Raw genomic sequence first — 14,307 nt, 5'->3', positions numbered from 1 at the left:
ACCTTCAAATTTAGGAATAGTTTCTTCCCAGCTGTTATCAGGCAACTGAACCTCCTCAGTAGACACAAAATGCTGGAGTAACTCAGCAGGTCAGGCAGCATCTCCGGAGAGAAGGAATGGGTGACGTTTCAGGTCGAGACCCTTCTTCAGACTGAGAGTCAGGGGAGAGGGAAACTAGAGGTGTGGATGGGTAAGGTGTGAAAACGAGAAATCAAAGGGGACGGAGATCAAAGAAAAGGTGGCTGTAGAACTGGAGAGCGGGAAGAATCATAGAGGGAGCAGCGACAGAGGATGATGCAGAATTCTCGTTTGAGAGAGGAGGAGAACTTCTTCAAAGTTTATGCCCAGCAAGTGCATTCTAAAAATAAAATGCTGCCTTCATATCTTGACAGGTAGTTTGGTTTTGACTTATGGTGGTAAATGGTGGTTTTGATGCTGTTGTTGTGGTTGATGAGTTATCACAACAGAAGGAAACACAAACCTCCCTTTGATTCTCAATAGTTTGATTGTTTACACCTCTCTTTGTGGATGTGAAGCGGGTGAGTAAAAGTTCTGAAATCGTTGTCTTCTGCTCATTGACCGGCCACCTGAAATAGGTGACGTTTCACTTGATCACGAAGGTTATCAGTGGTGAAGTCAACCCCTACCGCAGACCCCAAACACAACAGCTCACAATTCACCAATAAACTACGTTCTCCCCGTCACCTGCGTGGGTTTTCTCCGAGATTGCTATTGAGGGCGTGCAGCGTAGGTTTACTAGGTTAATTCCCGGAATGGCGGGACTGTCATATGTTGAAAGACTGGAGCGACTAGGCTTGTATACACTGGAATTTAGAAGGATGAGAGGGGATCTTATCGAAACGTATAAGATTATTAAGGGGTTGGACACGTTGGAGGCAGGAAACATGTTCTCAATGTTGGGGGAGTCCAGAACCAGGGGCTGCAGTTTCAGAATAAGGGGTAGGCCATTTAGAACTGAGATGAGGAAAAACTTTTTCAGTCAGAGAGTTGTGAATCTGTGGAATTCTCTGCCTCGGAAGGCAGTGGAGGCCAATTCTCTGAATGCATTCAAGAGAGAGCTAGATAGAGCTCTTAAGGATAGTGGAGTCAGGGGGTATGGGGGGAAGGCAGGAACGGGGTACTGATTGAGAATGATCATCCATGATCACATTGAATGGCGGTGCTGGCTCGAAGGGCCGAATGGCTTACTCCTGCACCTATTGTCTATTGAGATCTTCGGTTTCCTCCCACACTCCAAAGACGTACAGGTTTATAGGCTAATTGACTAGGTATGAATGTAAAAGTCCCTAGTGTGGAGGATAGCATTAATGTGTGGGGACCGCTGGTCGGTGCGGACTCGGTGGGCTGAAGGGCCCTTTTCCGCGCTGTATCTCTAAACTAAACTAGACCTCTCAGAGGGTACAGGTCTCACGATGCAGACAGAGACAGAGCTCTCTCCTGTCACCACGTGGTTTCTCCAGCCAACATCAAACACAGGTTTGTTGTGCACACAAAGAGGGAAAACAAAAAGCTGTGAAATTTAATCTCACAGTAGATTAAGAAGGAGAAGGGTCTCGACCCGAAACTTTACCCATTCCTTCTCCCCAGAGATGCTGCTTGTCCCGCTGAGTTACTCCAGCTTTTTGTGTCCATCTTCGGTTTTAACCAGCATCTGCAGTTCCTCTTACAAATTTAATCTCTCTCCATTAAGTCATCCGAGGGTATTAAAAATGTAAAAAGCCATATTGCAAACTTCATGCAACAGTCTGTGGGATGATGTTTATTTATGTGAGATGTTTTCCTCGCTGCACAGAGATCCATTAAGAAATTTAAGATCAATGAAACCATTTAAAAAACAGCAGGCAAACAGAATTAGGTAAACTATTTAATATATAAAAGTACCTTGGATCCAAATTTCTCCTCTGACCAAAGAGCACATAGCAATGGTACAACAGAGGACTCAATTTCAAAGGGCGTTAATCAAAATAGAAGTAACAGCTCACATAATATCACAAGGTTGTTCAGCACAGAAGCTGGCCCTTCGGCCCATCTCGAAGATCTCAGAGAAAACCCACGCAGGTCACGGGGAGAACATACAAACTCCGTACAGAAACCACCCGTAGTCAGGATCGAACCCGGGTCTCCGGCGTTGCATTCGCAGTAGGGCAGCAACTGTACCGCTGCGCCACCGTGACCGCGGAGTTACTCCAGCATTTTGTGTCTACCTTCGATTTAAACCAGCATCTGCAGTTCTTTCCTACACCTTATTGTGCTAATTGGTTAGCACGCAACAAAAAGATTTTCACCATGCATCGGTTCACATGAATTAAAACGAAACTAAAAACTCCATCAGCTTCCTACACTGCAAAGGAAAATGTCTCAGTCTATCCAACTTCTCCCGATAACTCAAGCCCACAAGCCCAGGTTCATGCCCATAAGTGATAGGAGCAAATTAGGCCATTCGACCCATCAAGTGTACTCCGCCATTCAATCATGGCTGATCTATCTCTCACTCCTATCGCCTTTCTCCTGCCTTCGCCACATAACATCCTGGTGAATCTCTTCTGTGCCATTTCTGACTTGACTTAACATCCTTCCTGTAGCTGGGAGACCAGAACTGCACACAGTCTACAAAACCTGGCACTTCTGTGCTTTTTAGAAAGACCAAAGCAAACTAAACTATCTCCCTCCACAGATGTACCATTCCCAACATAGCCACACATGTGCACTCGGTTACACTGGCAAACATTCACTTTGCAAAAGAGTGAAGCTGTGTTCAGAAATAACTGGAATTTCCTGTAATTAAAGTACTGGAACGAATGAAATGGGAGGGGGGGGGGAAGAAAGAGGTGGATCTGAACCACAACATTTCAGGCATGGCACAACAAGATCTTCGGATTCCATTCGAGAACGGAACAAACATTAGAACGGAAATCCCCAAAAGTTGGGAACAGAACTCTTCAGAAGGCTATAAATACAATCGACATGGTGGGAACGCAAAATATTTTCAAATAAGACGGCTTTTGACTCTAAAAAAAATTGCCCTGGCGCGTCAATTGCTCAAGTTCTCGAGTTTGGAAAGTCAATCTTTAATTGGATTAAAAAGTTCCTGTAGCATAGCCCACATCAATCAACTCTTCCCCCTCTCAAAGCAATCGTCAAACTCTGAACAAAGACTGCTCTCATCCCAGCTCATTCATCAAACACTAGGCAACATCACAGAACTCCGAGACACCCCGTCCGATTGTTTACACTCCAAGAAGCGATGCTCAAAAATAATTTCCAGCACTGCAGAGCAACTTAAAGTAACATCTAAAAACACTTTAAAGTTATGAACACACTAGCACATAAATGAATGACAATTTACAATTGCAATTAGGTAATATTTCACAATAAAAGTTATCTTTTTAAGCAATACAGAAGTTACAAAAACTTTAGGTTCAAGAATCATTAAGCTTAGTGCTATATAAATTCATCCCTTTAAATGTTAATTCATTTTAACTTCTGTTTGTAAAATATTAATACTTTTTAAAACCAGATATTAAAGTTTGATGCTTAATTTCTGAGATATTATACATTTAAGTTCAACGCTGCAAGTTTTACCAGGGATTTATTGAACAGGTTAGAGCAAATGGTTTAACTAGATTGGTGCCAGATCTGAATATTATTTTACAACTCACCATTGTTTTTAAGCAGATAGTTTTTGATGTTCGGTACAGTTCAATGTTCTGATCTCCTGCGCACAGTGTGAGAGTCATACAGCATGGAGAGAGGCCCTTCAGCCCGGTCTGTCTATGCCGACCAAGTTGCTTCGCTCAGCTAGTGCCCTGTGCCTGTGTTTGTCCCCATGTTCAATCCCTGTATCCACCCAAATATCATTTACACATTTTACCCCCCTGCCACCCCAACCACACTCTCTTGAAGCCTGTTCCATATACTTGCCCCTCAGGTCCCATTTAAATTGTTCCTCTCTCACTTTACACCTATCCCCTCTAGTTTTTAAGACACCCTGATCGTGGAAAAAATACTGTCACCATCCCTACCTACATCCTTCGATACATTATAAACCTCTCTAAATTTACCGCTCAGCCTCCTACACACCAGGGATAAAAAGCCCCAGCCTCTGCTTATAACTTAAACCCTACTTTCTTGCAAATCTTTTCGCAATTATCTCCGTTACTATTTAAAAGCCGCAACTTTTTAATAGATCCTAAAGAACAACTCCGTGATCATGCTAGTTTTACACTAAAACTTTTGACAGACACTAACTACAAAGCATAATGCCCTGATCTGAATGGATTTAATTCTGCAACTTCTACTAGATCCTACCAAATATAATTGTTGATCTGAACTAGTTTAATGCAACTTTTACCAGATCCTTCAACGTACGATTGCATGCCCTGTGCTGGTTTAATACTGCAATGTTTTTGAAAGATTCTTCAAAGTAAAATTCACTGATCTAAGCTAGTTTAATGCTGCATCTTTTACCAGATCCTTGAGTATACAATTCCCTAATCTGTGGTAGTTTCATGTGGAAACTTTTACCAGACCTTTACAAAGTACAATTCTTTGATCTAAACTAGTTTCATGCTGCATCTTTTACCAGAGCCTTCAAAGTATAATTCCCTGAATTTTTACCCGATCTTAAAAAAGTATACAGTACTTCGTTGATCTGAATTAGTTAAGAAGGGTTTCAGGTCAGCACCACTACCACACCTGGGGCAGTCAGATCACCTGTCCATAGTCTTAACTCCAGCATACACCCCACTCAGGAGGAAAGCTCCAGTCACCATAAAGACTGTTAAGACATGGCCTGAAGGAGCTTCCTCGCAGCTGCAGGATTGCTTCGAAAGGACCAACTGGGATATTTTTGAGGATCAGGACTTGGAGGAGTATACATCAACTGTACTCTGCTACATCCAAAACTGTGTTGACAATGTCACCGTCGACAAACGTATCCGGTTGTATCCCAATCAGAAGCCCTGGATGACAAAGGATGTCAGGTCTCTCCTCAAGGACCGTAACACCGCCTTCAGGTTTAGTGATAGAGCTCTATACAGTGCTGCTAGAACCAACCTGAAGAGAGGCATCAAGGATGCCAAAGCGTCCTACAAGAGGAAGATTGAGGACCACTTTACCAACAATGACCCACGGCGGGTATGGCAAGGCATCCAGCACATCACCAACTACAAGACCAGCAACCGCACGACTGCCGACTGCGACGCCTCGCTGGCAGAGGAACTTAACTGTTTCTTTGCTCGTTTCGAGGTGAAAGCTGCAGTGGCAGACATAACACCCTCTCCAGCACCTGACAGCAACACCTTCACTGTGCAGGAGTATGATGTTAAGCGCGTGCTCAGAGCAGTGAATCCCAGGAAAGCTGCAGGCCCCGATGGTGTGACGGGCAGAGTGCTGAGGGAATGTGCAGACCAATTATCTGAGGTCTTCACAAAAATCTTCAACCTGTCCCTTTTAAAATCCACCATCCCTCCCTGCCTGAAGTCCGCCACAATCATCCCACTGCCGAAAAAGTCTGTCATCAGCGGCCTTAACGACTACCGTCCGGTAGCACTCACACCGGTCATCACAAAGTGCTTCGAGAGACTGGTCCTGCAGCACATCAAAGCCAGCCTCCCACCCACCTTCGACCCATACCAGTTTGCCTACAGAGCAAATAGGTCTACGGGGATGCCATCGACACTGCTCTTCACACTGCACTGACCCACCTTGAACACCAGGGGAGCTATGTGAGGATGCTCTTCTTCGACTTCAGCTCTGCCTTTAACACGGTCATCCCGAGCAGACTGGTCACCAAACTTTCTGACCTTGGATTTTCCCAAACCATCTGCCAATGGATCAAGGACTTCCTGACCAACCGCCCCCAGACCGTCAAAATAGGCCCTCACCTCTCCTCCACCATTACACTGAGCACCGGCTCACCACAGGGCTGTGTTTTGAGCCCCATCCTTTACTCCCTCTACACTCACGACTGCGCCCCCACCCATCCCACCAACACCATCATCAAGTTCGCGGATGACACGACTGTGGTTGGACTCATCTCAGGAGGAGATGAGACAGCCTACAGGGACGAAATCCAAAGGCTGGCAGCATGGTGTTCAGTGAACAATCTTGTCCTGAACTCCTCCAAAACAAAGGAACTTATAATTGACTTTAGGAAAACCAGTGTAGAATACGACCCACTCTACATCAATGGGGTCTGTGTGGAAAGGGTACCCGCTTTCAGGTTCCTGGGTACGCACATCGCAGAGGATCTTCCCTGGTCTACCAACACCATCACCACAGTGAAGAAGGCACAGCAGAGACTCCACTTCCTGAGGATCCTCAGGAAAACCAACCTGCAGGAGAAGCTCATGATGTCCTTCTATCGCTGCTCCATCGAGAGTGTGCTGGCATACTGTATAACCACATGGTATGCCAGCTGCTCAGAAAAGGACAGGAAGGCCCTTCAGAGGGTCATCACGACGGCCCAGAAGATCATCGGCTGCTCACTGCCCTCCCTGGAGCACCTGTTCAGCCTACGCTGCCTCAGTAGAGCCGGCAAAATAATAAAAGATCCATCCCACCCCGGCCACCGTCTGTTTGTTCATCTGCCCTCTGGTCGACGTTTCAGGTCGATCAAATCCCGAACAAACAGACTTAAGAACAGTTTTTACCCCAGGGCCATACGAGAACTGAACACAACCTTCTGCACTAGGCAACACTGTTAAAAAATCTTTTGTACTTAATATAATTGTATTTATTTGTTATATTGCATATATGTTTTTACGCACCGTCAGGATTGGCTATTTTTTAATTTCGTTGTACTCGTTGCGATGACAATAAATGAATATTATTATATTATTATTATTATTATTATTATTATTATAGTACTGCAACTTTTACCAGAGCCTTCAAAGTATAATTCGTGGATCATAACTAGTTTAATGCTGCGACTTTTTACCAGACCATTTAAAGAATAATTCCAGTAATTCAAACCAGTTTAATGTTGTAACGTTTACCAGATTATTTAAAGTATGTTGCATGAAACTGAACAAGTTCATTGTCGAAACTTTTACCAGGTCTTTCAAAGTATAATTCGTGGATTTGAACTGGTTTAATCCTGCAATTTATACAGATTATTTCAGGCACAACTGCATGAACTGAACTAGTTTATTGCTGAAACTTTTACCAGATCATTTAAGGTATGTTGAATGAACTGAACTAGTTTATTGCTGCAACTTTTACCAGGTCTTTCAAAGTATAATTCGTGGATCTGAATTAGTTTAATCCTGCAGATTTTACCAGATCATTTCAGGCATAACTGCATGAAGCTGAACTAGTTTATTGCTGCAACTTTTCCAGATCATTTAAAGTATGTTGCATGAACTGAACTAGTTTATTGCTGCAACTTTTCCAGATCATTTAAGGTATATTGCATGAACTGAACTAGTTTATTGTTGGAACTTTTACAGATCATTTAAGGCATGTTACATGCACTGAACTAGTTTATTGCTGCAACTTTCACCAGGTCTTTTAAAGTTTGACTGCATGATGTGACCTGGAGCGGTGGGTGCAGCAAACGTCTCCTGGCTACTTGTTTGAAGGTCCCGGAGCCTGTCCTCCCCGGGGGGGGGGGGGGGGGGGGGGGGCAGTTCGGCCCTTCCCTGCCCTCCTATCCCACCCAACCCCCCCAAGTTACTCACAGCACACACAGCGCGTAGGCCCCGTTCACACTCTCGCTGTCCCGCACCAAGAAGCTGCCGTCCCGGCCGGCCCTCGCCAGCAGCTCCTCGGCCGCCGCCCGGCTCAGGTCGCGGTGGTACCAGAGGCCGGGGCTGGGGCCGGGGCCGGGGCCCGCCATCGCCGGGCGGGGAGGAGACGAGGCGACACTCGGCGCCGGGACACTCTCCCTCTCTCCCTCTCTCTCTCTCTCGGTGCTCGCACCGTCCGTGCCCGTGCCCGCGCCCGCGGCCGCGCGCTTCCCGCCTCCGCCTCCTCCGCCTCCGCCTCCGCCCCCTGCGTGCGTGCGCGGGCACGGCGTCGGCGTCCTCCTGGGTGGTGCTGAGGGATGGGGAGGGCGCGGGGCTGGAGGACTGAGAGGAGGGGCTGGGCCAGAGGCGGAGGGGCTGGAGGACTGAAGAGAGGGGGAGGGGGAGGGGGAGGGGCTGGACCAGGACCAGAGGCGGAGGGGCTGGAAGACCAGAGGGGGAGGGGCTGGAGGACTGAAGGGGACGGATTGGACCAGAGGGGGAGCAGTTGGAGGACTGAGAGGAGGGGTTGGACCAGAGGGGGAGGGGCTGGAAGACCAGAGGGGGAGGGGCTGGAAGACCAGAGGGGGAGGGGCTGGACTGAGAGGAGCGGCTGGACCTAGAGGGGGAGGGGCTGGAGAACCAGAGGGGGAGGGGCTGGAGGACTGAAAGGAGGGGCTGGAACAGAGGGGGAGGGGTTGGAAGACCAGAGGGGGCGGGGCTGGACTGAGGAGCGGCTGGACCTAGAGGGGGAGGGGCTGGAGAACTGAAGGGAGAGGGAGGGGGAGCGGCTGGAGGACAGAGGAGCGGCTGGAGGACTGAGAGGAGCGGCTGGAGGACTGAGAGGAGCGGCTGGACGTAGAGGGGGAAGGGCTGGAGAACCAGAGGGGGAGGGTCTGGAGGACTGAAGGAAGGGGGAGGGCCTGGAGGACTGAAGGGGGAGGGGCTGGAGGACTGAAGGGAGGGGGAGGGACTGGGGACTGAAGGGAGGGGAGAGGGAGGGGCTGGAGGACCAGAGGGGAAGGTAATGTTATATTATGGCGAGTCCGAAACTTGTTGGTTGTAGACGAAGTTTATTGCAGCCGCAATACACGAATACAAAGTTAAACAACAAGGTACAGGACAACCAATACAAACTCACTGTCTTCCTTGAAGACTTCGCCGAACTGACTGAATCGGGCGCCAAAAGCGCACATGACATCGCTGGCCAATCAGCGATGTCGTTCCCTGGACCAATCCCCATGGTCGCGTTCCCACGTGACCTCGCTGGCCAATCCGAGGGTTCGACGACCTGGACCATTCTCTATGGTCGCTACATGACCCCCCCCAGAACCCGAGGTGCGGAACCTAGCTGGGAGCCGGATTTCGCGACCATAACGAGTACGGAGAGTGACAGCCTGAACCACAGGAGCCGGAGGTTCCGGACTTGGTGGAACAGCCGGAACGAGAGGTTCTGGAGGAACTACTGGCACGGGGGGTCCTGGAGGAACTGCCGAAACGGGGGGTCCTGGAGGAACTGTCGGAACGGGGGTTTCTGGACTGGGCGGAACTAACGGAGGTCGGCCTCGCCTAGGGGTTTGACCGACCAGGACTGGTTGATCCGGGTCCAAATGGGCAGGTTTGAGCCGGGACACCGAGACGAGTTCACTCTTGCCGCCCATGTCTAAGGTGAAAGTAGCCGTTCCCTTACGTAAAACCCGGAACGGCCCTTGATAGACCCTCTGCAACGGGGCGCGATGGGCATCTTTACGCAGAAAAACAAACTCACAGTCCTTCAGGGAAGACGGTTCATGTACCATGGGACACCCATGACGTGAAGTCGGCACTGGAGCCAGGGAGCCCACCCGTTCCCGGAGAGATGCTAACGCTGATGGGACTGTAGGGAGCAGGGCTGAAGGGTCCGGAAACAGATCTCCGGGTACTCGAAGTGTCGAGCCATATACTAGCTCTGCGGACGACGCACCGAGATCTGGCTTAGGAGCAGTCCGGATGCCCAAAAGAACCCAAGGGAGTTGGTCTACCCAGTCCGGGCCTTCAAGCCTTGCACTGAGGGACGCCTTAAGTTGGCGGTGGAACCTTTCTACGAGTCCATTTGCCTGGGGGTGATATGCAGTTGTGGGTTGTAACTTGGACCCGTACAGTTCCGCCAGCGCGGCCCAGAGGGACGAAGTGAACTGTGGCCCTCTGTCAGTTGTAATAACTGCCGGGACCCCGAAACGAGCTACCCAATGAAGGGCCAAAGTCCTAGCACAAGACGCTGACGAGATATCAAACAATGGGAAAGCCTCTGGCCACCGGGTGAACCGATCCACCACCGTGAGGAGGTGGGTGTAGCCCCGGGAGGAAGGCAAAGGCCCGACCAAATCCACGTGGATGTGGAAAAAACGAACAGCCGGGACCTCGAAATCCTGTACGGGGGGCTGGACGTGGCGCTGGACTTTAGCGGTCTGACAGGGCACGCAGGAACGTGCCCACCCCGCTACCTGTTTCCGCAGGCCATGCCAGACAAACCTCGCTGCTACCAAGGCAGAGGTGGAGCGGATGGACGGGTGCGCCAGCCCATGAATGGCATCGAAAACCCGGCGCTGAAGGGAGGGCGGTACTACCGGCCTGGGACGAGGAAGAGAAACATCGCACCAGACGTTCGTGCCCTCCGACCCACAAGCTACCTGGGCCAACTTCAATCCCGAAGTGGTGGACTGGTAAGCCGAAACGGTATCCGCTAGGAGCTGTGCCTCCGCGAGCTCCTGGGGATCCACTTCGCAGTCCACCGCCGAAATAGGGGGAAAAGCAGGTCTAGACAGGGCGTCAGCAACGGCATTAAGCTTACCCGCGATATGACGGACATCTGTGGTAAATTCGGAGATAGCAGTCAGGTGCCGCTGCTGGCGGGCCGACCATGGGTCAGACAATTTCAAAAAAGCAGATGTTAATGGCTTGTGGTCCGTAAATGCCACGAATGGGCGGCCCTCGAGGAAATACCTGAAATGACGGACAGCTAAATAGAGAGCTAGAAGCTCTCGGTCAAATGCGCTATATTTCAGCTCGGCCGAATTTAGTTGCCGGCTGAAAAACGCTAAAGGCTGCCAACGGCCATCGACCTGCTGCTCCAGAACCCCACCCACCGCCACGTCAGAGGCGTCAACCGTCAGGGCCGTGGGGGCGGAGGGGCTCGGATGGACCAACATGGTGGCGTCTGCCAAGGCTGCCTTAGCTGCCGTAAAAGCCGACTCTGCGGTCGGGGACCACAACAACTCTACCGGATTCCCTGCAAGGCATTGGAAAAGCGGGCGCAGGACTCGCGCCGCTGCCGGAACGAATCTATGGTAGAAATTAACCATGCCTACGAACTCCTGCAGCCCTTTTACTGTGGTGGGCCTGGGAAAAGCCCTGATAGCTTCCACCTTCTCGGGCAAAGGGGCGGCGCCGGCAGGAGTAATTCTGTGCCCTAGAAAATCGAGGGCAGGCAGGCCGAATTGACATTTGGAGGGTTGGATAATGAGCCCGTGGTCTTGGAGCCGCTGGAACACGGTCCGCAAATGGGCCTGGTGTTCCTGCACTGAGGGGCTGGCTACCAGGATGTCGTCTAAATAAATAAACAAAAAGGGTAAACCCCGGCCCACACGGTCCATCAGTCGCTGGAAAGCCTGTGCCGCGTTCTTTAAACCGAAAGGCATACGCAACCATTCAAACAACCCGAACGGAGTAATAGTTGCAGTTTTTTGTATGTCCTCCGGTCGCACCGGAATCTGATGGTATCCTCGCACCAAATCGATTTTGGAAAACACCACCGCTCCTTCCAGCCCAGATGAAAAGTCCTGTAGGTGCGGTATGGGCTAGCGATCAGCCTTGGTGACAGCATTGAGACGCCGATAATCGCCACATGGCCTCCACCCGCCAGATGCCTTGGAGACCATGTGTAACGGCGCAGGCCCACGGGCTGTCAGACTGACGGACAATTCCCATTTCCTCCATCTTCCTGAACTCCGCCCTTGCCACCACCAGTTTGTCTGGCGGTAGTCTCCTGGCCCGAGCGAAAACGGGAGGGCCTTCGGTGCGGATGTGATGGACCACACCGTGCTTAGCCGAAGGTGCGTCAAAACGTTGGACGAGCAGCTCTGGGAACTCTGCCAGAATCGCAGCATACGAGTCGGGGGCCGCGACGACGGCCTGGACAGTAGGGCTGGGCGAGGAGGCGATTGTCGGAGCGACGTGCTCATCTTCGGCGGAGGGTCGGAGGTCGTTACCGCGGACATCAGGAACCAGTGAAAAAGCCCAGAGAAAATCTGCGCCCAGGATCGCTTGTTTGACGTCGGCTATGATGAATGGCCATTCGTACGTGCGGAGGCCTAACACAAGGGACATTTTCCGTGTACCGAAAGTGCGAATTGGGCTGCCATTAACCGCGATGAGGGTGGGACCTGTCTTACCCGATCTGGTTTCGAGGTCGGTCGGCGGCACTATGCTGACGATGGCTCCCGTGTCTACCAAAAATTCTGTGTCCGTGAATCGATCATGGACATAGAGGCGCCGGTTCTGGCCAATCGTAACTGCCCCTATGTACGATCGGCCGAGGCATTTCCCGCGAAGGTACAAGGCAAACGACAGTTGCGGGATTCGTTACCCCATCATAGGTGATAATAGCACCAGCCGCGCTTGTGCGGATCTTTTGGCGGGCTTTCGGAGAATTGGCGGGAGACGTGGCGCCATCTTGCCGTCGCTGTGGCGCCATCTTGCCGTCGCTGTGGCGTGGTCACCGATGTCGAGACTTTGTTGATTGAACCACTTGCCTTGTTTTTTGCCGCTATGAGCGCGTCCGCTTTCGCTGCATATGCTTCGGGGTCCTTAAAAGAACAATCCGTAAGCAGCAGTCGGACATCCTCGGGAAGTTTCTCGCGGAATGCCTGTTCAAACATCGGGCAATCCGTATGCTCACCGGCTAGCATCATCATTTCGGCCATGAGGACGGAAGGCAGTTGGTCTCCAAGATCCGGTAGGTGCAGAAGTTTTGCCGCACCACCATGCTTATTCAACCCGAAGGTTCGCAGTAATACCTTCTTCATGGCCTCGTACTTGTCTTCCGCAGGTGAATTTACAATGAACCGCATCACGCGCTTGGTTGTGTCCGGCGATAGAGCGCTGACGAGGTAGAAGTACTTCGTGGATTCGTCCGACACCTTCTTTATATGGAATTGAGCCTCGGCGTGGATAAACCAAGCTTGCGGTGCGTACGTCCAAAATAACGGAAGATGAACGCCTGCCGCGCTTGACTCCGGTGTGCCCTGCTCGGTCATCGTCAACGAGGCGTCGGGTTCCTGCTCAGTCGGTGATCGTCCAGATCACGTCGGGGTCACCAATATGGCGAGTCCGAAACTTGTTGGTTGTAGACGAAGTTTATTGCAGCCGCAATACACGAATACAAAGTTAAACAACAAGGTACAGGACAACCAATACAAACTCACTGTCTTCCTTGAAGACTTCGCCGAACTGACTAAATCGGGCGCCAAAAGCGCACATGACATCGCTGGCCAATCAGCGATGTCGTTCCCTGGACCAATCCCCATGGTCGCGTTCCCACGTGACCTCGCTGGCCAATCCGAGGGTTCGACGACCTGGACCATTCTCTATGGTCGCTACAATATTATAAACATAGCACAAAAAGTAAGGAAATTTGTGTTTGGTAGATTATTTCTTTGTTGTAACAATGCTTCTTGGCAATAAATCTTATACCGTTGGAAAGCCTGTTTATTTCCTTTTTAAATGGTGCCACATTTGTAAGGAACATGCATTTGTGGGATGAGCAGCAGAGCTGAGTATATGGGTTGCGCCCATGAAAAATTTGCCAAATCTTCTCTGCCAATGTCAAACAGCTTATTCTGCTGTTGCTATTGACTCTTGTTTTGAGCTTCTGGTACCCCCAGGTGCTGACAAGAATGGGATGCCATCCCACAACAGTGTGTGACCAGGCTGGTGACCAGCATGAGGAGGAGGTGCCAGGCTGTTGTGGCTGTGTATGGTTCTTCCACACGCTACTGTGGCTCCTGTTTATTAAATGAATAAATTGTTAAATTGCCAATATGTCTTGTTTCTTCAGACTTCAATCATCCAATCCACCAAACAACACCGAACAAGAGTCAATGGCAGAATAAGCTGTTTGGCATTGGCAGAGAAGATTTGGCAATTTTTTCATGGGCGCAACCCATATACTCAGCTCTGCTGCTCATCCCACAAATGCATGTTCCTTACAAATGTGGCACCATTTAAAAGGGAAATAAACAGGCTTTCCAACGGTATAAGATTTATTGCCAAGAAGCATTGTTACAACAAAGAAATAATCTACCAAACACAAATGTCCTTACTTTTTGTGCTATGTTTATATTATGAAATAATATATATTATGTTATATATATAGATATAGATAGATAGATATATAGGTATAGATATATATATATATATATACAGTTTGTTGGATATTATATATATATATATACCTATATACTAAAACTCTCATTTGTTTGTTTGTTTGTTCCTGAACTACAGCCAAAACGGTACACGATAG

The 14,307-nt window shown here is 49.7% G+C and overlaps 1 protein-coding gene across 1 annotated transcript in view; it reads right to left on the bottom strand.

The window, feature by feature from the left end:
* The window catches only part of inppl1a (inositol polyphosphate phosphatase-like 1a), a 154,501-nt gene extending 146,576 nt beyond the window's left edge, over window positions 1–7,925 (bottom strand). Inside the window, exon 1 of the mRNA XM_078401971.1 lies at window positions 7,704–7,925. Within this exon, the coding sequence (XP_078258097.1) occupies window positions 7,704–7,861 (158 nt within the window). The 5' untranslated portion in view covers window positions 7,862–7,925. The remainder of the gene's footprint in view (window positions 1–7,703) is intronic.
* Between the last annotated feature and the right edge of the window lie 6,382 nt (window positions 7,926–14,307).

Source organism: Rhinoraja longicauda, chromosome 7 (assembly GCF_053455715.1).
Source record: "Rhinoraja longicauda isolate Sanriku21f chromosome 7, sRhiLon1.1, whole genome shotgun sequence".
In the NCBI taxonomy this organism is placed as follows: domain Eukaryota; kingdom Metazoa; phylum Chordata; class Chondrichthyes; order Rajiformes; family Arhynchobatidae; genus Rhinoraja; species Rhinoraja longicauda.
The sequence above is the reverse complement of the archived record's forward strand: the minus strand, read 5'-3'. Positions and strand labels throughout refer to the sequence as shown.